The sequence below is a fragment of the Gouania willdenowi genome, chromosome 9 (assembly GCF_900634775.1).
Source record: "Gouania willdenowi chromosome 9, fGouWil2.1, whole genome shotgun sequence".
NCBI lineage: Eukaryota > Metazoa > Chordata > Actinopteri > Blenniiformes > Gobiesocidae > Gouania > Gouania willdenowi.
In genome coordinates, this window is record NC_041052.1 from 4,673,678 (window position 1) to 4,701,399 (window position 27,722).

The 27,722-nt window shown below is 39.3% G+C and overlaps 2 protein-coding genes across 8 annotated transcripts in view; one reads left to right on the forward strand and one right to left on the reverse strand.

The window, feature by feature from the left end:
* Nucleotides 1-2,813, forward strand: part of sh2b3 (SH2B adaptor protein 3) — a 57,599-nt gene extending 54,786 nt beyond the window's left edge. The window contains exons 7-8 of the mRNA XM_028457580.1: nucleotides 673-850; nucleotides 1,967-2,813. Of these exons, the coding sequence (XP_028313381.1) occupies nucleotides 673-850; nucleotides 1,967-2,301 (513 nt within the window). The 3' untranslated portion in view covers nucleotides 2,302-2,813. The remainder of the gene's footprint in view (nucleotides 1-672; nucleotides 851-1,966) is intronic.
* Nucleotides 2,814-5,730: 2,917 nt separating this feature from the next.
* atxn2 (ataxin 2) overlaps nucleotides 5,731-27,722 on the reverse strand; it is a 28,950-nt gene continuing 6,958 nt past the window's right edge. For 2 of the 7 annotated variants that reach the window (XM_028457237.1, XM_028457235.1), the window contains 20 exons: nucleotides 26,440-26,564; nucleotides 26,247-26,338; nucleotides 25,050-25,238; nucleotides 22,841-23,013; nucleotides 20,909-21,160; nucleotides 18,314-18,502; nucleotides 17,327-17,500; nucleotides 17,112-17,219; nucleotides 16,914-16,984; nucleotides 15,754-16,082; nucleotides 15,601-15,664; nucleotides 15,389-15,517; nucleotides 14,417-14,434; nucleotides 13,835-13,907; nucleotides 11,762-11,955; nucleotides 10,997-11,123; nucleotides 7,522-7,704; nucleotides 7,237-7,451; nucleotides 6,834-7,011; nucleotides 5,731-6,311 (listed from right to left, as the gene is read on the reverse strand). In XM_028457237.1, coding sequence (XP_028313038.1) covers nucleotides 6,283-6,311; nucleotides 6,834-7,011; nucleotides 7,237-7,451; nucleotides 7,522-7,704; nucleotides 10,997-11,123; nucleotides 11,762-11,955; nucleotides 13,835-13,907; nucleotides 14,417-14,434; nucleotides 15,389-15,517; nucleotides 15,601-15,664; nucleotides 15,754-16,082; nucleotides 16,914-16,984; nucleotides 17,112-17,219; nucleotides 17,327-17,500; nucleotides 18,314-18,502; nucleotides 20,909-21,160; nucleotides 22,841-23,013; nucleotides 25,050-25,238; nucleotides 26,247-26,338; nucleotides 26,440-26,564 — 2,912 coding nt within the window. In that variant the 3' untranslated portion in view covers nucleotides 5,731-6,282. The remainder of the gene's footprint in view (nucleotides 6,312-6,833; nucleotides 7,012-7,236; nucleotides 7,452-7,521; nucleotides 7,705-10,996; nucleotides 11,124-11,761; nucleotides 11,956-13,834; nucleotides 13,908-14,416; nucleotides 14,435-15,388; nucleotides 15,518-15,600; nucleotides 15,665-15,753; nucleotides 16,083-16,913; nucleotides 16,985-17,111; nucleotides 17,220-17,326; nucleotides 17,501-18,313; nucleotides 18,503-20,908; nucleotides 21,161-22,840; nucleotides 23,014-25,049; nucleotides 25,239-26,246; nucleotides 26,339-26,439; nucleotides 26,565-27,722) is intronic. The other 5 variants (XM_028457240.1, XM_028457238.1, XM_028457236.1 and 2 more) reach the window with 4 other exon arrangements.

The following is a 27,722-nucleotide window of genomic DNA, read 5'->3' on the forward strand; positions in this document are numbered from 1 at the left end:
CAACGGAAAGTGTTATGAATGAGCTCTTAGTCCATTTTTGGAAATTTGTAGTTTTTTTCATCACGGCAGATGTCACTAATTGTCACCGCCGTCGGATTATTACCTCACCTAGTTGAAGTGCGTCAAAAAACAAACGTAATCGCCCTTTCCTAACTTCTCTCCTAACACCTTTCCATAAGCCCGTGACGTCATCCACGGGGGTTAAGGAAAAGTGGATAGGAAAGGAGATAGGAGGGACTATTCGGACGCAGCCCAGGGGTTCTCAACTTTCGGGTCACGAGACACCATTTTTCATGCTTATTGCCATTTTAACCACATTCATGATTTGCCATGCCCATTATTTACGAGTTTAAACTAATTGTTCCTACTTTTTAAATGACATTACCCCCAAATGACTCCTCTTTCCCCATGTCTGCCATTTTTAAGCCAATATTGAGACTTTGAACCCTTTTTACCACTTTTTCTGTCTGTTTTTGGCCACTCTAATTTGCAACTTTTAGCCAATTTTTGTGGTTTTTAAAATCCAATTTCACCATCTTTGATGACTTTTAATCTATTTTATTTCTGATTAAAACAAGTATTTGTTAAACGTTGAGGACCACTGGGTCAGACGATGATACAGAAATGTTAACTCTGTGTGTGTGTGTGTGTCCTCTCTCTCTCTCTCTGCAGCACCTGCGTCTCTCTCTGACAGAGTGGGGTCAGTGCCGGGTGCAGCACCTGCGTTTCCCCTCCGTCATGGACATGCTCAGTCACTTCCGTCTCCTCCCCATCCCTCTGGAGTGCGGGGCAGCTGGAGCCGTCACCCTGTCCAGCTTCGTGGTTGCCGGCTCTAGTCTTCCATCACAAGGTGAGAAACACAGATGAACTAATGACAAGCTAAAGATCAGAGGAACTTTGTCGACGTCATCATGGATGTATGATCTTTAGCTTCATTCAGGGAAGGCACACGCACTACAGCTCTGCCCAAAAGATATTGTAATGAAGTGACTCGAGCCGTTGTCACAGTTTTATAGGCTTTAGTGGAGGTCGTAGTAACACGCCAAAAATAAACAAACACTCCAAGAATTGTCTTACGCTGTCATACACTCACTACCGTGGGAACAAAATTGTTCCCTGCACGTAACCATGATGCCTTCTCGGCCATGGGAAATCTCAGCATCAGTTAACCACTGAATACACACAAGTGGAACATAACCAGAACATAGAACCTAGTCCGTTACAGTACGCAGACCAGACCGGGCGGCCCATGTGGCAACAGCAAGTGAGGAATGAGCAAAATCAGCAAATAATATTCAGTGACTGTGAACGCTGAACAACAAAACACAACGCCGTCAATATCCCGTCCCACTACAAGCAGAAATCACTTTGGAAATTATACCACAAAAATATAGAAGTTTTTGTGTTTATTAAAAAGTAAAAATTAATGTAATAGAGAATAAAAAATTAAAAAAAAGTTAAAAATGAAGCCTAAGAATCTAAACTCTAATTGGAACGCCCCTCCAAACCTGACTCACTGAGACTAAACTCCTTAGATCAGATGTGGCAGTGAACCCCAAAGTAAATGCACAAAATGACTTAAAAGAACATACAATATTACCCAGAAACTCAAAGTATTAACATAAAAACACAAAATGAGAATGAATATACACAAAAATCAATACAAAACATATATACACAAAACGGGCTTAAAAAAAAAATTCTAGAAAAGTACACAAAGGACAACAAAAGTAGACAAACTGATTTAAAAAAAAAACACACAAAAATAACAGAAAAAAATATAAAAAAGGACAAAAATTCACAGGCTCTAAAAACACACAATTCCAACATACTGTAAATAATTAAAATGACCACAAAAACCACACAAAGCAACAACAACAAAATCAGACTTAACGTTCTTTTCTGTATTACTGCTCTGATTGGTCATTATTCTATGGGTCATGTGACCATCCTCCTCCTTGCACAGGTCAGCTCCAGGGGGCTCTCCTGGTTCCGTTCTCCCTCCATCGGTGGAGTTCAGAGCCCAGTTTGGCCCAGTGCAGCCTGTCACACATCTCCAGTTCACCCACTGCCTCCTGCTCCAGCAGCACCCCCATCTCCGCTCCACGTACGGGGAATCGCACCAACAACCCTGGCCCTGCACCCGCTCCCGTAGCCCCGCCTCCTGTTCGCCGCAGCGAATCAGTGGGAAGGAGGCCCCACCCCCAAACTCCCCTCATCCCCCAGAGGGACTCGGACTACGAGCTGGAACCAGAACAAGGACGAAAGAGAGCCATAGACAACCAGTACATGTTACTCTGACACGCACACACAGTTACTGATGAACAGTGAGACGACCAATCAGGGCTTTGACGTTGCATCGTCCTCTTCTTTGATTATTTTATTTCACTTTGGAAACATTGTGTAGTTTTTTTATCCACAAAGTCCAGTTTTTGTAGAAAAGTTTTTAGAAATGGTGACAAAAAAAATGATAAGAGCAGCACTCGTACAAATCCAGATCAACATTTCTGTTTCCTTTGAACCCCAAAGCTAAGGTTTGTGTGTATGTATGTGTGTGTGTGTGTGTGTGTGTGTGTGTGTGTGTGTGTGTGTGTGTGTGTGTGTGTGAGAGAGAAAAATCATATCTTCTCCAGTTCTGCAGAGCAAAAAAAAAAAAAACACAATTACGTGTGAGACTTCACGTCTTCAACCTCAGATTTAAACAAAAACAAAACCAGCTCAGGATTTATTTCAGAAAGTTCATTTAGTCTTTTTGAAAAATGTATTAAGGTTTCATTTATTCAGACAAACCTTTTTTTTTATTCGGAAAAAAAGTATTTCTTAGAAAACTTTGTCTAGTTGGCCACGCCCAGAAATAGCTCATAAGGACACATCAAAGCGATCAGCAGATGCCTCTGAGGATGACTGACAGTTGGCAGTCGAAACATGTCAGGAGATCAAAGTACATTTCTAGAATAAACAAAGTAGTCTGAATAAATGAAGCCTTAACATAAAACAGCTCAGGATTTTGTTTTACTTGATCAACATCTATGATGTAATTTAACACCTGGCTCTCAAATGACTGAGAAAGTGTAAAGTTTGGGCTCCACAGCACTGGACTCATCACATTCAACCCAATAGTGTAGCACCACCTAGAGGACAGAAGGTGACTTACAGACTATAGAGTCAGTTAAACCCAAGTAGTTTTTTAATATTTTATTCTAAGAAATGAGCTTCATTTCAAACTAAAACTACATTTCAGACCCTCACATCCAGCATTAAACCCTCCATTAACATTTCTATTTTTACATTTACACGCTCAGCATTAAATCGTGTTTCGTGTGTTCCTCACCTTGAGCTAAAAAGGCCAAAAACGGCACGTGAACCATAGTTTTCTACACTATCTGCTGCTTTAAATACATGTGTGTTTGAGTCTCAATAAAACACCAGCAAACAAACAGGAAGCTAAAAAAACCAAACTGAGGATTCACCAGCAGGCCCTCGTTCCCCCGCCAAAGGGTCACATGACTTCATATTGTCATTAAAACAAACGTGACTGAAACCAAAGCACAGTCAGCATTCATCGTCTAACTCGGCTTAAACACTAACTTTACATGTTGTGAGTCAACGCTCGTCTTTGTGTGTGTGCGCCATGTGCCAAAGGAACGTGTGTGTGTGTGTGTGTGTGTACAATGGTTGTGTAGTTCTCCAGTATTGCCACAAAAAGACGTTTAATGGCTAAACTACGGTTGGTGTTCCTGCAGTTTTTTCTTCAGAAAAGGAAATAAAAATAAATAAAATCAGCGGTTATTAAATTTTCATCTTTAAAATTACCAAATTAAGATTGAAATTCAAAACATTTTTTTTGGGTCTTTTTCTGTAAACAAAGAGATGTAATGTAAAAGACTGAAACTTGTACGACAGGAAGTTGCCGTTTTCAAAGTAAGAGAGCCAAAGTGTGGGTGGAAAAGGTTTTTCTGCAGTCACGTCTCTCTTGTTTTTAAAAACAACAAACTGATCAACTTGTTACACAGCAACACCAAAATCTTACTTTGAAAACTGCCACTTCCTGCCACACCATCATATGAAAAAAAGTTTAAATTTAATGTTTTTAGAAAAAGAAAATCAACCTGTTTTTAAAGTTTTGTTTATCCCTTCTTTGACCAGGATAAAGAAAAAACGCCTGGAATTTCAATCTTAATTTTTGAATTTTAAGATGAAAATCAAATAACCAGTATTTATTAGTTTTTTAAAAATATCATTTTCTGAACAAACTTTTTTATCAGGGTCGTGAAGGGATACACAGAACTTTAATTGATATTGATTTTAATTTTCTATTTCTGAAAACAAAGTCATACGACAGAAACTTGTGCGACAGGAAGTTGCCGTTTTCAAAGTAAGAGGGCCAGTGTCTTCTCTTGTTTAAAAAAACAACAAACTGATCCAAGTCCATCAACTTGTTACACAGCAGCACCAACATTATCTCTCCTGCACAGCATGGTCCTCAAATGAGTTTTTACTTTGAAAAGTGTCACTTCCTGCCACACCATCATATGAAAAAACTGTTTTTGTTTGTTTCTGTGTAACATTTTATTTTTTGTTTTAAGAAACAGTTCTTTGACCCTGATGAATAAATATACCTTGAATTTCAATCTTAATTTTTGAATTATAAGCTGAAAATCAAATAGCCAGTCTTTTATTTTTATATATATATCCTTTTCTGAACAAACCAAAACAGCTTTGATGTTTTCACAGAATAATTGTGCCTTTGCCCTAAAGCTGCTGCTGTTCTTATTTTCCTCCATTAACCAAAGCTCCAGGTACAACCGTGTAGTGCAATTCCTTCAACTCTTTGCTTCTTCTTCTTCAGAGGCTAGTTTTGCACCTGCTACAAACTAAACTTTCTCCTCACGTCATGGCGACGTCCACTCGTTAAACCACTTTATTTTCCTGTGTGTGTTTGTGAGAGAATGTGTGAGAGTTCTTTTTTTCAGAGAAAGTTGAGTTGATGACGTGTTCTCGATACTGTTAATCCCGTTTGTTACCTTAGCACTGTAAACATTCCAGTTCATCCACAGCCAATGAAAAAACCCACACCAACTAAAAACTGCTTTGTTAACTGGACATTGTCTGCGTTCCCAGTTACACTCATTTAAATTATATTGGGTATATAACAACTGTACATGTGCCTTTTTACAATAAACTTAACCTGAAAAACCTCCAACCTTTTTGTGTTTGTTCATTTCTGACCTTTTCACAAACGTGGGAAGATATTTTTCATTACCATTTCCCACTGGTCACAAACAGAAACGCTCCGACATGGTTTGTTTGGTTTATTCAATAAAAGAGACTCAAAGATGTGATAATATCTGAGCTGACAGTTGCCCATGTCTGCTCTACAGTGCAGGTTTTTTTTTCTTCACTGTCCACATTATGCAGATTCTGACCTCCGATTGAAAATGTACTCGTTCATAATTCCTGGTTTCATTCCCTAGTATTGAACCACCAAGGAGTTTTTTCCAAGAGGACTCTTACTTTGAAAAGAACCACGTTTAATTGTGACCAGTGCAGTGAGGGTCTAAACTGTCATTCATCCCTGTTATGATGAGTTACTAATAAAAGCCCATTACGACAGTGATGAATCTATAATTATGGTCTGTATAAAATCAGCGACTCCCATAAAGAAACAGTTCGACTCCAAAGTTCAGTTTTTAAAACTTTTTTTTATTGTTTTTTGTTTTTTTTTTCCTCTTTTTTAAATTATTTATATTATCTACAAAGTAAAAGTTTTTAACTTAAAAGTTACATAAGGGTCAGGAGAGACGTGGGATCAGATTTCCTAGCGTCTCCTCTTTGTTGCCGTGGCGACTTCGTTTCACAGGAAGTTTCTGGTCACGTTTGGTTTTAGTTTGGTTAGAAACGTGTCGTGGAGTCCGGAAACGACGCAGCCCAAAGCAGCAGCGATGAACAGTAACATTAATACTGTCAGAAAGAGTTGCTTTTTTTCTTCCTCATCATCATCATCATCATCACAAGGTGCAGATAAAATACGAGTTCCAGTTTAGTTTGTCTTTCCTCTTCACTCGGATTCCTCTGGTCATTGCTCACATCTCACCTGGTACGCTGATTAGGGACGTGTGTGTGTGTGTGTGTGTGTGTGTTACTGGTATCTCTAGTTGTGGAGGGGGAGAAGCTGATGTGAAGAATGTTCTGGTGAGGATGAGGATTCTCTTCTTCATCGCCTGCTAATGGAGGAGCACAGCAGGACGGCGGGGGGGCCCTGGGCTCGTTAGCGCCCCCTACCTACAGCTGCTGCTGGTGATGAGCTTGCACTGCACAGTAGAAAATAAAGCAAACAAAAATGAAAAAGAGAAAAACAGTTATCTGAATAAATGATCCTGGTTATGGCATCATTGATCATCCACACTTTAAAGCAGTGTTTTTCAACCTTGGCGTCACATGAAATGTGTTAAAAAAATATATATGTGTATATATATATATATATATATATATATATATATAAGTAGGGATGAGAAAAACTGACCCTTTTATTAGAATGCAGGCTGTCGTTACTAAAAGTCAGACTGTGAATGAGACTAAATCTTAAATTAATGGAATAAAAATCTTTGTTCTGGAACGTTTAAAATGAGGGAAAAACTTGTTTTTTTTTTAGCTACATATGCTATCAAAGGTTAACACAATATGTAGTGCAATATTTTAGTGGAAAGTCAAATGAGTTGAATGTTTTAAAGTGAGAAGTGAAGGTTTCATGATCTTCAACAGCAGGTTTGTGGCTAAAAGTAAAACTGGATTGTTTAACGCTGACAGATTGAATCTTCGCTGCTTATTATCACCTTGTGGATGTGCCAGGTAGGAGAAATGTGTGGCTGAAGAAACAGGGATGGGGTTTAGGGCCGTCTGACCCATCTGGGGCTGAGGACCACCTGGTGGCCCCTGGGCCGCCATCAGCATCATGGGGGGGTGGGCGTTGCCAGGGTGATGGGTCTGCACCAGGCCAGACTGCATGTGAGCCTGAAACAGAAAGGAACCAACAATGAGACACAAAAATAGAAGCAAATGTTTAACTTTCAGTTAAAGTTCTTTTTTCCCCTTTATTTAATTAATTAATGTTTTTATTGTTGATTTAATGTTTTTATTGTTGATTTAATGTTTTTATTGTTAATTAATATTTCTATTGTTAATAAAATGATGTAATGTTTGTCACACTGACTACTTCCTGTTTGTTGCTATGGATACCTGCTGCACGTGGGCCATGTGGTTGTGGTTGTAGCCGTGCTGAACTTGCTGAGGGTGGATGTAAACGGTTTGCTGGGCGGTGGGAAACGACGCCTGTGGAGACTGAGGGTTGGGACCTGGAGTCATGGAGGGGGGGGTGTGGGCCAGAGCTGCGTACATCTGCTGGGGGGCCTGGTTAGCCATGTGGAGCGCCTGGGCCGCCGCCTGAGCTGCAGCTACAACACACACACACACACACAGTGAGTGCACACACACACACACACACGTGCGCACACAGTTACACACCTGCCGCTGCCTGCTGGTGCTGGACTGGACTGGCTGCAGGGTGGTTGGGGGGACCTCCGTGCTGGGGCGGGGCCCCCTGCTGGCCTTGACCTGTGGGCGTGGCAGAAGGCTGAGGGTGCTGAGGGTGCGGGTGTAAGGTGGCGCTGGGGTGGGGGTACTGCTGAGGCATCGGCCCTGGAGACACTGGAACACACCAGAACATGTCAGACTTGTTGAAATATTTGGAAGAAAACTAGGAAATATTTCTGCTTTAACCCACGTGTAATGTATTATATTTTATAACAATATTTCTCTTTGTACTTTTATTTATTTGCACTTTGTTAACGTATTCTATCACTTTATGGATCGATTTACGCGGTTCAATAAAGGTAACATAAAAATACTGTTTTAAAAAACACTCTTTTTAGAAGAAAATTCAATTTTCCATTTAAAAGTTTCCAGGAATTTATTTCAGAGCTTATCATCTCTGTATCAGTTCAGCCATTCCTGTTGTAGTTTCATCATCTTTCCCTGTGTGGATGACTTTACAGTCTATTAAACTTCCTGAAATCATATAAAACATGCTGAACAGCATTAACAGTCAACTACTACTGATTCATTTTATATTTATATGCTTCAGATGACTCACAGAAGCTGGAGAGTTACAGTAAAATCACACTAGATTACATTGTCAGAAATTTGACATGTTCATTCGTTTTCACTTCTTGGACATCCAGTTGTTCAGTTTAAGGGAAAAACAAAATACCGTGGAAATGTGTGATATTGTCTCAAAATATGCAGATAATCCCACATATCTGGTCCTTGTTTTTCTTTCATTGCTTTGTTAAAGTAATACATTTGTGGCTGAAATTTGCTCAGATCTGCTATTGTTCAAATCTGATTGTTACTATCTGTCAATCACAACACAATACGGATACAGCTTAACAATTTTAGAAAACGGAATAAGTTAGAAAATTGTGTTTAAAAATGTACCAATTGTCTACTTTGACACAAACTAAACTTACCTGCATGTTTTTTGGGGTTTTTTGTTGGAACTAATTTTTGATTTCAAAGTTATTTCCATTTAATTTTAGATGAAATCTTGTGCAGTCGTAGAGATTTTAAACCAGATTATAAAATTTGACATTTGGTAAAGTATACAGACATTCAGTTACTAATTTTCATTGGATAAATAGTGAGTAAATGTGGGATATGAACTTTTTTTTTTTTTTTTTTTTCACCTTGTTTGCACATGCTGTTGAAGGTTAACACTACAAGAAGTGCAATCTTTTAACAGCAATGCATATTTTATTATTGCAATTAAATAAATGAATTTATTTCATTGCATAATTGTGACCATCACCAGCCCTCCCTAGGGAAGGGTAAATACTTTATTAAAGGGAGGATGTAAAAGAGAGAGGGCAGTGTTACACCAGGGTGAGGGGGGTGGGGGGGGGGAGTTAACAGGGAGGAGGGATACAAGATAGGAAAACGAATGGGTGGGGAATAATCAATAAGTTTCAAGTGATGTGATGTGAAATTGTGGTTGTGTATATTGTGCTTATTGTTGTGTTATCAAGCCAGTCTGGTGACCAGTGTGCGGCTTAGGAATAATGATGGTGGCTGTGAGCAGAGGAGGAAGTGAGTGGAAGTTACATAAAACAGGTATTTGGGAACAACGTGTCTATGGTTGAGCCCAGTATGAGTGTTATCCCACAGCCCGAGGCCAGTGCGTCCATGACAAATGTGATTCCAAGAGCCGCTACTGCAAAACCCATAAGCCGCCCCCGGGCCCGAAGAAGCAGTCGGGCCAGCAGAAAGAGCGAGAGATCTAGGGGCCCCCGGCGACCACCCCACGGCCAAGCAGCCCCCCGAACGCCCCCAAGGTCCCAAGCCGAGAGGCTGCCATTGCCCCCCCCATACACACCCGAAAAGCCCCCAAGGAGCCAAGGACCCAGCGCACCACGCCACCGACTCCAACCCCCAACCCCCAGGCCCCCCAGCCCCCCACCCCCCCACCACCACCCACACCCCCGCGCCCAGCCCCCCGAGGGGAGGGCCCAGAGAGCCCCCCGCCCGAGACCCCAGCGGAGGAGCCAAAGCCCACGCCCAGCAGACGACCAGAGCCACGCCGAACGGGCAGCCGGCGGGCCCCCGCCGGTGAGCCCAGAGCCAGCAAGGACCCGACCCCAGGCCAGGAGGACCCGGAATGGATGCAGCACCAGGAGCAGCCCGCCCAGGGCGAACGACCACACCCCAAGCCGCATAAGGCACCAGGGGGCCGCTGGGAGTCCCCCCGCCGGTCCCGAGGCACCCCAACCTAGCCCCCCCGGGCGCCCCAGATGCCGATGCCGCCCGCGCCACGAGCTTCAGTTCTTTAAAGCCAGGGCCCCCTCCAGAGGCCAAGCCAGACCGCCCCGCCGGGATGTGGGATATGAACTTAAAGATGCAGCTGAGGTATATCCGTGTCATATTAGGACCTGACTTTTAACTCGTTGACTGCCAAAGACGTCTATAAACGTTAATTGTGTTTTTTAGCTGGGGTTGCTAGGAGACAGTGTGACGAAGCTCTCCTGTGAATATCTAACTTGTACAATGATGTAATGACCAACTGGTGACATGTATGAGATATCACCCGTGATGGGCAGAGCTCCGATGGAGAGGAAAAGAGTTCACAGGACAAAAAAATGGCACAACGAGAGTTGATGCTGAATCTCCCAGCAGCTCACACGCGAACAGAGCACATGTGGAACTAAGTGGATTATTGAGTGTCATGGTGGTGAGAGAAAACGATCAAAAAACAGGGCAAGTGGTGAGACTCGGCATGTCCGGGATGAGGAGGAAGTTGCGTGTGGGGAGACTGACGGGGGGAGAGACTTGGAGGAATGCCAAAATACAGAAAGAAAACCATTCAATTCTGACCCAGATAGCAAAATAATAATAATGTTGCCATCAAAAGCCCAGTCTATGTTGTTTTTGTAGTTTTATAGAAGGAACCCAAAGTCACTAATAAAATTTTTCAGAAAAATAAATCTTTTTTCAGCTATTTGTCACAAACTGGCGATTTGTGAGAAACGTGCCTCTATTCAACTGCTGATTACGGAAGAACGAAACAAGCTACATACAAAATTATTTTTTCTGATGAAACTAGAGTTTGATTTCAGATCGTCATAGTACAAAATATTCTTAAAAAAAAAAAATCAGTGAAAATCAGCTAAAACGCCTGGCAATATGGGGCTGGCAGCTCTGAAATGAAAAAAGAGAAGAAAAAAAGCGTTGGATTGCCTTTTCCATTTCAGAACGTGAACTCCATGTTTCCTGCGATCACGTCTTGTGATTGAGAGGTTGGGGGTTCAAACCCTATACCTGTGTGAATGTGCCGATATTGTAATGCACTGTGCAACTACTTCGGTGTTCAAAATATCTTTTATCAGTTACCATCGAGGTAACGTGTAGTCCAGGATTCAGATACTGACAGAGTGAAACATCAACGTACCGTACATAGTGTGCGTTTGCTCCGGGTACTGAGAGGTGGAGGAGGAGACGAGGCTGGCCTGGCCGTGTGTTGGAGGCGCCATCATCCTGGCCCCGCCCTGCATCACTGGGCTGAACACGTGTTGAGCCTGAACAATCATTAGAATCAGTGTGAGCGAAGAACCAAAAACACGTCTCACGGGGCAGAAAAAGGTTATTAGTATCACTGAATATTAAAAAAAAAAAAATATTGAAAAAAAAAAAAAAAAAAAAAAAGAGGAATAAACTTGCTTGTACAATATTTGCTAAATAATTTCTTCATGGAAATGTGTAACTTTATATTAATCTTCTGGGAGGTTCTTTCAGGAACTTTTAAACATTTATCAAAAAAACATTTATTATTACCGGTACACAAAACAGTAAAAAATAAATAAAAGCAGCATAAGACAACAAAGCTGCTTTCTAATCTGGTCATTGTGTTAGTTTGTAAAAGCAGTTAACTATGTGTTAGTTTTCACAGTAAACTATGTGTTAGTTTTCACAGTAAACTATGTGTTATTTGAAAAAAACAAAATAAAAAAACAGCAGAGAAATCTATCAGTCTTTAATCAAACTACATCAGAGAGTAGGCCTGTGATGACAAATTCTGTTAGATGACAAATTGTACCACGAATTATTGCAAATATTGTAAAAAAAATAAAACAGACCAAATTATGTTATGACAATATAACATCATAATCCAAGTAAACCTTTTCAAATACAATAAACTCAGTTGTAGAAATGTGACCTGTGACTGGTAATGAGCCATCTGCTGGACCAGAGGCTGACTAGCGAACTGCTGAGGGCTGCATGTGAAGTACTGAGCAGAGTAGGCGGGGCTCTGGGCTACGATGGGGGGTCCTGCAGCTGTAGCTGGATGCATCATGGTGGGGGTGCCCTGGGGATGGTGTGGGTCTGACCTCTGCTGGGGCATGTTGGGAACTGAGACAGTGGAGACAGAAAAGATGGTTTTGGAAGGATGCAGATACCTTCATCCAGATCACTGTAGATAAATCACATTTTATATTTATTAAAGAAGCCTCACCATTAGCTGCAAAAACTGTTTTCATATCAAACCATGTTGACACAAAAAACAACTGCACATGTTGAACAATCGTAATTTTACAATTTGACATTTTAGGCGAATCTTCTTCAATGGAGAAATATTTTTAATTATTCATATTTCTAATAAATAAATAAAGATCTTAAAGCACTCTGGCCCACATGCGTCAAACTCGAGGCTCGTGTTCCAAATCAGGCACTTCATAGAATTCAATCCATAAAAATCCATAAAAATGACAAATGATTGCGTGCCTTCACTGCCTTGCACTTTTGAACGTCAGTTATTCTCCGGCGCCGCCATCTTTGTTTTGGTCGGACGACGCATCAACGCGCACATTTTGCCTTGACGTATTTTCTGCGTCGACGTCATCGATTACGTCGATGCGTTGTCCCGGCCTTAACATACTGTATGCACAAACTAGGCCACATGTTCCCGCTTATATTCTGCGGAACACTTGAGATCAAACTGGTTCGTATTTGGCCTCTGAACTAAAAGGAGTTTGACACCCCTGCTTTAAATGGTGACTAGTGACCAGAAGTGTCTCTTCTGCAATTATACATCAACACGACTCCAGACAGAATCGCTCTTTGCATCTGATAATCAATACTACACGCTAGAGGTGTCCTGATCCGATATTGATGTCGGATATCGGTCCGATATCAGCCAGAAAAAGAATAACAGATTTTATTGGACTGCATCTAAAATCACCAATATAAGCTCTCCGATAAAAAAAATTTGACTATGATTTTGATTATTACACCCAATGATTACAAAAATAACATAACCGAGAAAAACAATTATTCAAAAAATATATATATGTATTTTATTTCATATTTGATAATGAGTTACATTAAGTTATGATTGATAAATAACTATGATTTTCTATAATGAAACCAGATCAAGCTGATGATTTAATCATTCAGTATATTTAGGTGTAATAATCTCAATAAGTTTTATTAGTTTAATGGGACCAGCTTTGTCTGTGAACACGTGAAATATAATTGAAAAATATTGCACTTCACAAGTTGGGACGAATGAATAGTGACATTAATATTTATGCTAACATTTATTTCACACAATGTGTGACATGTTTAGCTTTTATCTTTTTATAAAGTGTTAAATCTGACCATAAACAAATCTGTGGCTCTCTGTGGTTTTATGACAGTAAGACGTGTTCTTTTTACTTGGTCTATTCCTTATATGGCGTGGTTAGCGTTAGCTCTTAGCCCAGTCTGTGTTGTGTGTTAGCTTAGCATAGTTAGCTTTAGTTGAGTTTCCAGTTCATAATCTTTGCTGTGGGTTCATCTCTGTACCCGTGTTTGTGGAACTTCGGGTGGATCTGACGGAGGAACTTGAATTGGTTCACTTTGTTGAATGGTTATCTGTTCTTAACCAAGTAGCGGTCCGTGTTGTACCGCAGCACGGCAGCCGTGACTATCACCTCAGAAAAACGGCGGTGTGTGAGGAGGATGGTGGTGGTGCACACTGTGGAGCTTCCGTAACAGAGTTCCGCTCCAGAGAATAATAAGTTGACAACAAACAGGGGTAGTTTTTGGTCACACATTTTTTGGGCATTCTTGGCTAAATTGAGGGACAAATGGCCCGTGGCCCTCGCTAATTTCCGACATGGGAATTCATCATTTATATCGTGGGATGATATATTCTTACCGGTGAGAATGTTTTTTGACGATAAAATATCGCGCATTCCTACTACACGCATTATATCAACAGTGTGGCAAAAGATTAAAAAGGGCTTACCTTTACCCTGTCTGTATTGTTTGGACGGGCCAACAGTCATGTGAGGCATCTGAACCTGGTACATAGCCGGAGACTGAAACAAGAGAGAGTAAAACATTTATTTTATTCTGGAAAGCTAAGTACCTTAAAGAAGAAAGTCATTTCTTGGATCAACTGTGAGCGACTCCTTTGAGCATCTATGGAGCTTCAAATAGTCGCTTTCTATCACATCTTACCTCGGACCACATGCAATGTCTGTCCCTGATAATGATGGGGCAAAATAATAAACCTCTCTTTTTTTTTTCTTAAATATTCAATGTGTTCAACCATGCATTTCTAATATTGCAAACAGAACTGCAGCGAAAATAAACAAAAGCTAAAGAGAAAGTCCTATTAGCTTCCAGCCATTTGTTAAGTAAAACAGATGAAGCCAATAGAAACAAGATAAGAGTCCATCTGTGAGGAAAGTTCAAAATGAATTGCAATAAGAAGTTGGCAAACCAACATCTGATGGCATTAAGTCAACAAGCAAGCAAAACATCTCAGTAGGACAAAAACAAAAATGTTTCAAAAATAGAAATCTTAGAAAAAAAATCCACAAACCTTCCATATTATGCTTTTCTAATGGAGCGAGAGACAGAGAGAGTAGGAGGGAAAAGGGGAAAAAGAACCGCTTTAGTTGTTATCGTTTGCACGAGTCTGATGTTGGAGCACCAAGTTTTTCTTAAAGCAACACAATGAAAAACAAGACTTCATATTATACCAGAACTCTTTGACACAACCTAAAGGATTTAATAAACAAAGAATATTCTACAACCCATTTGTAAAAAATTAAATAAAAATAATGCACCTTTTTTAAAATAATTATTTAAAACAGTAACCATGTGTTCATTACAAACAGTAACAGTTTCTGATGTGGCAAAGGAAATAAAATAAAAAAGTGAATGTGTGCAGGGCCTCCGATTTTCCGTGGAAAATTAAAGCAATTACGGAATGTATTTCTTGAAACGGAAATCGTTCCGACATGGAATTTATGTTTCAAATGTTTCTTTTTTTTCTCCACTGTAAACACTCAATGAAATCACGGTAAGAATGAAGTAAAAACACTTCTATGGATTCGTTTATAGGACTCCACATCCCACAATGAAATGCAGGAAACTTTCACAACAATGTCTTAATCTGATAAAATAATTATCTCTAACAGCTTTAAGCATACCGTTTATTTTTGAAGAATAGGAAAATAAATTATTTGCAAGATTTAAATTAATACCATTTACGCATTTTTGTTAGCATTTGCATCAAAGTAGGGATAGCCAATAAAACATACAGTAAATGGCTGTAGCCTGTCACGAATACTTGAAAAATGTGAATCGGAAAAGTCAGAGGTCGTGCACATCTTATTTATTTGTGGATGTTTATGAGATGCATGTGAGAGCAAAATACTTAGTAATGACTTGCGTGAAAGTTGAACTGAAACTCTAAAAGATGTGAGGACATGGCTAATCTGAGTGAGTGTTCTGCATGTCTCATTAGTGATATTTTTAGTTCTATTGTTGTTAAAAATGCACATCTCACCTGCACTCCAGGATACATTTGGGGGAAACAGACCGTCTGACCGTAGACTGTCTGTGGCTGTTGCACCACGATGGAGGGGCTGGGCTGGCCTTGAGGCCGAGGGGGCGTTGGCGTATTAGCTGGTTTAGGCTGAAGAAGAACAGAGTGCAATAATCAGTAAAGAAACAAACCAAGTGTGCAATGTTAAGTTTGCGACAGCAGGGCAAACTGACCTGTGCATTAAACCTTGGTTTGAACTCGTTGGCATTTGGATTCAGCGTTGATTTTTTTACTTGGCTGCAGGAAAACAAATTAAGGATTATTGGTTTCTTTGTTTTTATCAATAAAATTGTTACTTTAATCCTCTTTAAGATCCTTTCACTCACTCTTGCACTGCTTCCTTTTTCTCCTCCTTATCTTCATGCTTAGGTCCACCAAACGTGGCCGTGGCCGTCGTCTGAACCGCCTGTGACGTCACGTCTAGCCCCGTTCTCTTCTGGTCAGAAGCTGAAGGCGATGGGGACAATGCAGCGGGGCTAGCAGGCTTGCTAGCATTTGTATTGGTAGCAGACGGAGCCGTAGCTATGTTGCCAGCACCGCCGTCCTCCGTGGACAGCTTGTCCTGGGGGAGGTCCTTCTGCTTGTCAGCAGAATCTCTGGGAGGCTTGGTCATCATCGGATCAAAGGCTGGGTCTGAGTTTGAACTAGACTGCAACTGGAAGTCAGTAGATCATAAATTACAACAATCCCATTAAGTAAAAAATGTGTTCAAGGGGCCTCATTTATAAACGCAGCCTACGTACAAGAGAGTGTACGTCACTCGTGAGCAACGTTTGGGACTTCAAAAAAAACAAACTTGGTGTGATAATGTTTCCACCTCCATAACAGATCTGATGTTGCCGTACGCACAAAATCAGGAGAAACCAGAAACCCCAACAGGAGAGGGATAAAATGAAAGACAACTATGTGAAATCAATACATTGTTGTGAAATAATTGAATATTGCACATTTCACAACATCATTTATGATGGATATATTTGCAAAAATGAAAAGGAAAAAAATTTATACTGATGCGCCAGGGAGTAAGTGAAGTGCACTACATTTATAGTTTGACATTAAAAATTACTGAAATTAATATGAAAGGATTATTGCGCAAACTGCTGATCAATTGCCTGTTACGTATGTAGCTGTTATAAAAAGGCACACGCAATTACTCTCTCCTCAACAATTAATACCTCCACTTCGCATTGAGTGAAATGTGTTTTCTTCACTTGTTTTCCCTCTTGGTCCATCGTTAAATTGAATATTCATCAAGGGCATTCACCTGACCTTTTATAGGCACCATATAGGTGGAGCAAGGTGTTTTCTCACGTACAACAACTCTAGAGTTGATTGTGACTTAGATTGACACAGGTGTAGAACGTCCAAAAGTTTTTTTGTGTATGCATTCCTGTGTTTTAGTGTACGCCAGCTGAAGCGATCTTACCAAAGCACAGTTTTATAAATGAGGCCCCAGAATTCCGCATTAAGTGAAAGAAAAACTTACTCTAAAATCAACACTAAATTTTTTCAAATTATCTATTTGTTTCCTGTGGTCTGGTGCCATAGAAGAAGGTCCTGCAGACAGAGAGAAGAAAATTTAAAAAAAAAATGTATCACTTATTCTAGTTTTTATTTTGTTTAACAGTATCTTGACATAATGGATAAAGATGACATTTTAGGAGATGAAAGCTTGGTTAAATACCTTTACACACTGGTCTAATGATACTGGCTGAGCTATCCACAGGCTTGATATTCTCCTTGTTTGCAGTGGGGGATGTTTGTCTCGTCTCCTGGACACGACAGTCTTTTGCTAAAAAACAAAACAAATAAAAAAAACAGCCTGTCATGATTGAAAGATGATATTCAAAATCAGCTTCCGTTTCCCTTGATCTCTTACAGATTACCGACTATACTTACCATCCGCTGATGAAGAACCGACCAGGTTGGGGGCGGGGCTAGCAGCAGTAGGAGAAGCAGCTGATGTGGGTGTAACAGTTTCTGTAGTTGTTCCCGTCTGAAGGGAAGGAAGTGATGAAGAGGTGGGGGACGTTCCACTCACGCTGTTCTGACGAGGGGAGCGAGGTCTGTGTGCTGGTGGCAGAGGACCATAAGACCTTAGTGAGCACCAAGTCTCACTTAAAAAAGGTAACATTGTAAGGGTGTAACGATTCATCCATTAGATCAATGAATCGATTTATATATAGTAAGTTGTCCTTCCCCATGACATTAATCGATCTAAAAAAATTTAGAAAAGGCAATCAATCAATTGTATCAATAAAATGAAATAATGCATTGGATTTAAGCACGACAGACTTTAATATTAAAAGAGCTAAAACACACCCGGCCGACTGTCGCATCAGGCTTCACAATCAAGTTAAAATGAAAAAGATCAGGTTCAACCATTGCTCCTGAGCAGAGCTTGGTTGCACTTCATCTTTTTATATTATTATTGTATTATTTCTATTTAAAAAACCTAATATGTATTTTTATTGAAAATGTATTGAGTATTGAAAATAAAAGCAGAAAAGTTAACATCCTGTTAATTTTAACGTAAGTGTTGGTCGGACTTTATTCAAATAAAATGTGAAAACATTTGCCATTAGATGTTGTTTACTTGTTTGTTTATATCTATAATCAATTCATAGATGATTCACTTACAAGAAATGACAGGAATCCATGAAAGCTCACCTGCTCTGTATAGTATACAGACATTCATTTTAATCACACTGGTTAATTATTATTTTGGCTAAAATTTTACTCAATCTATTTCAAGTCACTGAATTAGTTTTGAATTGAATTGTTCTAAATAAACCAATTTTGGCCTTGAATCGAATTGGCAACAACAAATCATTGCTAAAAAGAATCGTTACACCTCTTGTAACAGCATTGTAAAAGTGGTGTTACCTCCTCCTATAACAACTGAGGACCACGTTCCTCCAGAGGAGCTACTCCTAGTCGGAAGAGCTGCAGGGACATCTCCAGCAGCGTTGTGAGAAATCAACTCAACTCCTGGTGGAACCCCACTCCCCCGGCCGGGCGGCACTCTGTGAGAACGAGGGGTCCGCTGAGATTTCGGAGACATCCGAGGTGGACCTGTGGATGAAGACGAACAGATAGGTGTACAGGACTCCAAAAACAAGAGACACAACATGAGCGTGAAAAGAAAGCAACGTGTGGTTTCTTTTGACCTTCAGCAGTGAGATTTTCTTATGATTTTAACACCCGTATCCCAAAATAAGTTGTTCAGTCACTTCAAACAACATGGCTACTTGGTGGCATGCGTGTTAAAGTGAATCAAAGACACCACACATTTTTAACAGGAACCATGTGATGTCAAAAACCAGAAAAGGGAAATGTGGTAAAGACAAGTGCAAAAAGGTGTTTAGTAAAGAATTTGCTGTCCACTTGGAAAAACACAAACAGCTTCGAGAAAAACTTTAATAATTAAAATGTAGAGTATTGTGTAAACTATAACAAGTATTTAATCAATCTTCTTGTACTACCTCATCTTACACTAAAATGTAACCAAATATAGTATTGTTGTGCATCAAATTACACTTGCTGTGGTGTCATCAGATCATGTGATCCAATACCGTGAGAGATGCTGAAATCTGAGCTTAATAGTCTTATATTTCTAAAAGAAGTGAATTTCATAAAATGAGTTTCTACCGTGTACAGGGGGGCAATGGGGGAGCACTGTAGAGTAGTAGGAAGTAATAACTAATCACATTATTGATTAAACAAACATGTAAGGAGTATAGATATAATATGAATTCATAAATATCAAGTTATTTTTGTGGCTTTAGCTTAAGTTAGCTTATATAGCTAAATCCTCTTTGTTTCGGAGTTAAAAATGAGAATTTCTGTCAGAGAAAGCAGTACGCCATCAAGTTTTTTTTGTAGCTATCCAAACTTTGATACAATTTCAAGGATAATTTTGTGTACTGTGATGGAGATATGGTCATTAAAAAAGTTGATTAATTGTGAATTTTGGCTTCTGTAAAAAAAAAAAAAAAAAAAGAGACCTATGTATCCGTTTTTGTGCCGTTATCCAACTTTTTCACAATTTCAGACAGAATTATGTCAGTGCAAGTCTGCGTTTTCCCATCACTTCCAAACATGGCGCAAAGACTAAAGGTCTATAAACATCCAGGCAGAACGCTGCATATAGTAAAACTTAGAGCCATTAAATAGAGACAGCTTGAATAAGTTGCTAGAAAATGAAGCCCTGGGGGGAGGTAATTTGCTCAGAGGATTTTCATTATTCCATTTACTCAAATTACATGATGATTTGTTTCAACCTCAATCAGAGGCAGCTAAAGAATTTATCAAAGTCAAAAATATTACCGTGCATAAATCAAGAACAGAACAGCCTGACAGTAATGAATCACGTCTTCTTTAGCTAAACTTCAGGATGGAGGACATAAAATGTGAAACTATCTTTTTTAATGACAATTAAGGGGCCATGTGCAAAAGAACTTTTCTATTGCAGTAACAAAGACAACTTAAGGACTTGTGTGTTCTGCACTAATATTGTATCTTTTAAAGAGCAATGGGATTGTGTGATCCGAGGGCCACATGTTGAGAATTCACGTCAGCATTTACAATATAACCTGTCTGAACATTGTCATTTTTTGTTGTTTTGTGTGTTTTAGTGTCATTTGTGCGTTTTTTCTCTCATTTTATGTATTTTTGTTGTTGCTTTTGTGTTCTGCCCATTTTGTGTGATTTGTTGTCATTTTGCGTCATATGTTTTCTCTCATTAGTTTTTGTCATCATTTGGTTTATTTTACTTTTATTTTTGTGTATTGTTGTAGTCATCCTGTGTATTTTTCCCATCGTTTTTAAAGTTTACTTTTGGATGCTGCGCGAAATTATGCGGAAGGCAACCTGTGGCCCCCGGCCCATGTATTATTTAAATAGTCAAGTTGCTTACTGCTAAAGACACAGAACAGGTCAGGGGAGCTTTTCAAACAAACATATATACAGCATATGTGGCCTATAAAGGACATTGGTTAAGCTGGTAGAGATTCAATTCATTGGATTTTCAACACAGTCACTACAGAATGACACTTTGAAAAGTAATCCAAAATAAAACTATTTTGGTTCATTTCAAAAGTTATCCACTGTAGTGCAAACATGGGCCAGCTGTTTATTCAATGCTGGAAAGTTGTGTCATGTGTTTTGTAGCGTTAAAAGCAAAAAGCACAGCACACACACACACCGTGGCACACCCACATGCTAAGGTAAAAATACCTGATGCATTGACAGGGTATCAGATTTGATCGTTCACATTAAGTTACTTTTGTGAACAAATCAAAACTAACCCAAAATCAGCATGAACAAGTAGTTTTACCTTTTTGTTTCAAACTAGACCTGGGCAAGATTATCATTTATAGGAGCTGCTTCCTGATAAAACTACTTTTCTTAACAATTACGGATTGATTGACCGTGATGGTTATGTCTTTGCCCAGGTCTACTCCACAGTGATGTGGGTACCTTCTGAAGACATGCGTTTTGGCAAAGTGGAGGCTGGCGACGTGGGACCATGGTGGGAAAAGGAAGATGAAGGGGAAGAATAGGAAGGATGGGATGAATGAGAAGGAGGCCTTGAAGGTCGAGAGGGGGGTCTGGAGGGTGGTCTGGTGGGCGTGGTAGCCCGAGGAGGCAGAGAGGAGGGCCCTGACGGGTAACGTGAAGGGGGGCGGGGAGCGGGAGACGGACAGGGAGAGGAGGGCCAATGGGAGGAACCTAAAAAGAGGCAAGGACAAATGATCAAGGATGACAAACTGCAGGTAAAACAGATTAAAGCTGCTGCAGACGATTGTTTATAATCAGATAAATACAGTGTAGGCCTCAATGATTAAGAAATCAAAGAAAAAAAGGAAATGTAAGGTTGAAATTGTCACTCAAAAGTTCTCACTGTAAACACTCAGGAATCACATTAAATTTGTCTGAAATGCTCATGCATTGCATTGTGAGATATCGAGTCCTGTAGAAGTGTTTTAAGAATTCTTACTGGGATTTTTTTTTAGTTTCTTCACCAGACAAGAAGGAAAATGATTGGTATGACCACATTTTTGGGGGGCAGCGAATCGGGATCTTTCCTTGTAAGCCCCAAAATAAACATCCGCCACTGTTTTGCCTCAGCTTTCGGTGAAAACACCAGAAATGCGTTCGGAAGTAGGGTTGGGTGATATAAACCAAAACTCTTTTATATTAATCTATATCTTTAACTCAATTAAGTCTTACCAAAAAGACAATTATTGGTTTAATTTGCTAATTAACAAACAGCTGCACAATATGTTCCACTTTTGGCTTTTTCTTCTGTAACAGCACGTGTGAGTGAGTTTAGGGGAAGTTCTGGGTTGATCCATCCAACTGTGCTTTTCATGCTGTTCTGAGAAGTAGTGAAAACAGCAACTCCTTACACAAGTATTTTAACACATTGGCTGCCAGCCATTTTCAGAACAGCTACCTCCCTGACTGTCAGCCATTTTAGAGCATTTTGCCTGATCTTTGAAGAGCCACAGAATATTTTGTACTATGACTATATAAAATCTGAAACCAGATTCTGAAAGCATAGACTACTTTCATCAGAATTTTTTTTTGTTTCTAGCTTGTTTTGTTCTTCCATAATCAGTTGAATATAGGTAAGTTTCAGACAAAATGCCAGTTTCTGAGCAAAAAGCTGAAAAAACAGCCTTTTGGTGAAAAAACTATTTTTTGCTTTAGTGACATCCCAAACGTCTGAACATTTCCTTCAATAAAACAAGAACAACACTGAGACCGGGCTTTTGATGGAAAATTAATATTTTGCTATCTGGGTCAGAATTGTATGGTTTCCTTACAGTATATATAAAGTAAGCTATAAATTAATATTTTGTTATAGGCCATATTGTAATATTCTGTATCGCCAGAATAGAAATCTTGATACAACTTAAATCTTGACATACTGCCCAGGCCTGTTGGGAAGTCACTTGGGCTGAGTTTTCAGGAGCAAACAAGAAATCACAGAAAGAATGAAGTAAACACTTCTATGCATCAGCCTACGAGAATCCACATCCCACAATGCAATGCATGAAACTTTTTGAAAGATTTTAATAGGAGAGAGTTTACAGTAGAAATCAAAAGAAACATTCAAGCAGCAATTTTAACCTTCTACAACTTTTTCCCAAGAAAATGATCTTGGATTTATTGATCTATGAGGCCTACATTAGGTCTTAATCTGATTAAAAAAAAGATTGTCTCCAGTCGCTTTAAGTGGAGAAAAAGTAGAGCTGGCACAGAAAGAACGAGGAAATTAATTTTAAATTAAGAATGGGAGACAGGAACAACATAACTGACATGATAAATGGAATGGGGGGGGTGGGGACACACGCGATCCATTCGACGAATAAATTTAATAAAACCGATGAGACGCAAACATACCTCCGTTCACTACGCGCTGGTCCGATCCAGAGCTGGGACTGTAGTCGTGAGGTCCTTGTCGAGGAGCTGAAGGTCCAGCTGAACTCTGACCCAGACGGGGGGAATTCTGTCTTCCTGAGCCCCATGACATGGCCTCCCTGTTCCTCTGTCCAGGAGGAATGTATTTATTCTCCCTGTAGACAGAAGCAGTTCAGCCAAGTGTTCGTCTACAGTCAATAACATGTCATAAGCCAAACAGAGTCGTCTTCCTTTTACCAACTTTGCTTGAATTCTGATGATTGGTGCGTTTACTACAGCTGCCTGGTCTCCACTTTCTGGCTGTAAAATGCTGAATCCTCTCGTTTCTGAGAACCCTTGTCCCTGTTTACTATGAATACTAAAAGGTGCTGGGAAATTTTGACATTTTGGTCCATAAACAACAATTTGACAGATATTGCAGATGTACATTACCCAAATCTAGGCCTGCTTTATTAATTTGGAAGCCACTGGAGTACAGTGAAATTATTATGTGCAAGAAATCTGTTTATTTGAGGTTTGTGACATTTTATCTTGCCAAAGGTAATCATCAAAAGTGGGATAACTGTGATAATCCTTGCTAGGGAAAAATACTGGGTATGCTCTGGAGTTTAAACCTTCCTTTATACTAAGAGGCCAAACCTTTTTCAAATATTCCTGTATGATTGCTCAGGTTTACCATTTTTAGGAGTAGAAATGCTATGGTTTGGTATTTTCCTGCTGAACTCTCAAGGTTCAACATGGTCTAAAGTCAAAGTTGGAGGATAAAAAGTAATTATAGAAAATTGTGTTATTTTTGTATTACAAATAGAGCCTGTCTGATTTTTGGGGCTGATAGCGATGTTTAGGGCTTAAAAGAAAAAAGGCAATATTTGATTGACCGTGAACCGAAATATCGGCCGATATATGAAATCTGAGCATTAATATTTGCAGAATATATGCATTAAATGGACACAAATTCTTATAACACCAAAAATATGATTAAAGAAAAAAAGGCAGAACACTAAATTCAAATAATGACCTTTAATCAGTATCACTAGCTGTGTTTCCATTACAGTTTCTCACAAAATAAAAGCAATTTTTCAAACATTTCGAGAAAAGTATAATTGCGCTTTGAACGCATTTCCATTGAAGGTGGTTTGGGAGCCTCGTAACTCTTGTAAAATCTGATCCCGCGAGACTTTGCTGCAGGAAGATGGACCCCCAAAACCTTCTTATTACACTCTGCATTGCTTTAATTTTGTGCTCTCTAATGTGGTAGTAACATTTTTCTCAGGCATTATGCTCCTCTTCTGTCCACCTGTAGCGCACCATGTTTGCTCAGAGAGAAGTGGTCATGTGACCAGGTACGTCACGTCCTGTGATCCACTCTTCAGTGTGAATAAAACAAATCTCAACACAGGAACTTTGATACAATGTACAAAATGATTTAAAGAGCCAAAGCAATTAGTGAAAATTTCAATTCTTTTTGGGAGATTCTGTGTTTTATGTGACAGTTTTCCCTTCACAGAATACCTTATAAAGATACTGCACACTTCAGCAATGCTTTCTGAAATTGTGATAATTTGCCTTTCACAGTGTCATGTTTGTCTTTAAGCTGTTTCTCTTTAGGCTGCAGAGAACAGAAATTTGACAATAAAATCCCTTGTTCCTTGGTTGTGTTCTGGTGCTCCATGTTTTAAATAATAGCAAGGCCTCCAAACTTTAAATATGTTTGTAGTTGTTTTAAAATGTCATCTTGAAATGGATAATGAGATTGCTTGAAATATGTTAGCGACTTTACAGATTTTTTTATACACATCTCTGCTGGTTAATCAATGATAAGTGCTAAAAGATGCTAAATGATTACCATTTTACAAATCTAAAGGCAGTGTTACCATATTGATCAATGCAGAATCAATTAGTCATGGCTGCATATTCAAAATTAAGCGTTTATTGAAAACATTTACAAGCATGAACAAAATTCCACAACATAAGAGCAACTGGTGAATAGTGAGGCTTCTCCGTTTTCAAGAAGCTGGCTCTTATGCACTGAGCCAATTTACCTATAATGAAAATCAAGATTTTCTTAAAAATGTTGGCTGAAAACAATGTCTACGTTTATATTAGTATAGTATGAAAATGCGCACTACCACAAGAAAAGAAGTTGAAAAGCAAATAAGGAATGATTGGTTTTTGTAGCTGTTGGACTCACCTGCTGAGTGTGTGAGGCTCTCGTTCCCCACGCACCACAGCCGTGTATTTTTCCTCCTCGGTGCGCTCGTCGTTCTCCAAGGCCACGCGGGCTTTGTATGTGGAGCTGGCTTCGATCTCCTCAGCGAGCTGGGCAGCGCGTGCTTCTCTCTTCAGGAACTCTTCTGAGTCATCCCGCTCTAAAGGGACCCTGGAAGAGTAAAATTTCTACTCAGACAAAGGTTCATCTAAGAATTTCACATTTGCATTTTGGTAATGTAAGATTTCTGTAACCAGGTCATAAATTTATATATTTTCAATAATTTTTAATATAATACAAAGTATAATTAAAGAAAATATAACATCTTCTCTTAAGCTATTATTATTAAGTATATAAAATATTATTTTGTACCACCGTCACTAACACATGAAGTTACTACCAACTATATATGAGCAGTTTGGGCTTCATTGGTAAGTGCTTGGTTAATGATGTAACAGACGAGGCAGTGTTGCTAAACTATAACTCTTCTTCTGATTCCAGCTTTGGAACACTGGAATATTATAAATGGATGTATTTCTGATTTTATGTATGGATGTGTCAATTTAGTAGCAGACTAAAGATAAGCGCTACATTAACTGCTCATAGTATACAACCGGATAGGAGTTTTCCTAAGCTACTAGATATTAACTTTGCCTGATGATGCGCTTATGAAAATAATTTTGAATGAATTGACTGTGCACAGAAAATAAGGGAAATTCATTAAAAGTTGCCTTGTTTTAGACAAGCCCGGTTTTTATAAGACGGCTTAAAATCTACGGATCACAGAATGGTGAGCTACCCAAGGAGACGTCTCTAAATCCACCAAACTTCAGGCCTACCAGGGCAGGAAGACCAACAACAAGTTATAGATTTTTTTTTTACAGTGGAACTCTCTAGGCTGTTGATTTATGTTTAATATTTATTTAATAAATCTATGGTACCTTTTTTTTTTCTATAAAAGCAAAGTGTATGTCAGCTTTCTGCACATCATAGTAATCATTGTCAACCTGCAAGTGAATCGAGACACTTGAGCACAGCCCATGATACCAAACATTTGGCTACATTTCACTAATAGAATACTAATCAGACCAAAATGTCTGTGCCTTCCATTTTAAAGTTACAAAAATAATGACAGATATTAGTATAACAACATGAATATCTCCAAATTCTGTAACGTACGTATAAGTTGAAAGGCTGCTGTCGTATGTAGACAAGACTCCGTACTTCTCTTCGTTGTACTTAAACATGTCATTAGGATCCCACCCATTTGACTGATGAAAAGGCAAAGAGAAACGAAGTCCAAATAGTTATTAAATTTGTATTCAAAAGCATATTGCGGTTTAGCATTGCATAAACTTGTTGTTTTGCTCACCACATCTGTGTCCAGAGACTCAAGGCTGTCAGAGTTGTGGGTTTCTCCTCCGTCCCAGGGTTCCAGATCCTTCTCTTTGTGCTCACCGTTGATCCTGACGCCCACTGCTGCATCAGTGAAATTGTCTGAAACATACACAAAAAACATTCAGTCCATGTAAAGAATTTGTTTATTATTTATGACAACATCTGGTCAAATGGCTGCCAAAGCACTGTTTATGCAAGGCAGCTCATGCTTTAAGGGCTTCTGGGAATTGAACCAAACTAGAGATTCTGGTGGCCTGTTCGGCACACTTAGCGATGTGGCATACTCCCACTGGACTGGGGGTAAAATCCTTGAGATGGCCTTGGTAAGGCTCAAACTGTCAGAGCGTTTAAACAAATCACTACAGGTGTGGACAGTATTCCATGGTGACTTAAGTCTGAGATCTCTTTAAATCTCATATCACAGTTGAACATACGGGCCAGGTTTTATTACTTTTCCTAGAATTGCTGGCATGCTTTGTACAAACTGCTCAAAAGGCAAAAAAAAATAAAAAAAACCAAGGGGGCATTACAGAATTAAATGCAGGCCTGGTGAGGGGGTAAGCAGACATGCACAGTGGCTGCAATCCATGAAAGGACTTCAAAACAAACAAAACTTTTAAACACGTCTTAGTGAGAAAGTTTACTGCCAATGCTCTTACCAAAAGATAAAAAATTAAATCACTAAATGAGATTCATTGCTGGCATGCTTAATACAGGCCACAGTGGTGCTTGAGGCTAAAACTGAACGAAATGCGTCAAAACCAGGTTAAAAACCAGAGGTGACGATGCCTGTTGAGTGGTAGCGCTGGAAACTTTTAAATCTACCTAAAAACCTACTTTTACTCTTTAGCTTTTAAATCACTTTGAGTTATATAGTCTGTTTCATTGTCCTTATCCTTGTTTGAATTTTTATTGTTATCTATTGATTGTTTTTAAAATGTGCTACATAAAGTAGATTGGAAAACTGAGCTTGGTTCTTACATTGGCTAATAATAATACAGCCAACAGTACTCAGATGACTTATAAACTATGTGATGGCAGTAATATACAGTATTGTGTTATGAATCCCCTCACTTGTCCTCATGGAAGTCCACTTTAACCCGTTGTCAAATGTTAAACAAAAGATTCAACTAAACAATGCAAAACCGATTCAGCAAGCAGCAGTGGCTTGTTAGCATCACTGCTACATGTTAGCTATGAAAGTAGATATATTGTAAAATGTGAGAGCTTGTAGAATGTGATGTGAAGTTGTAAAAT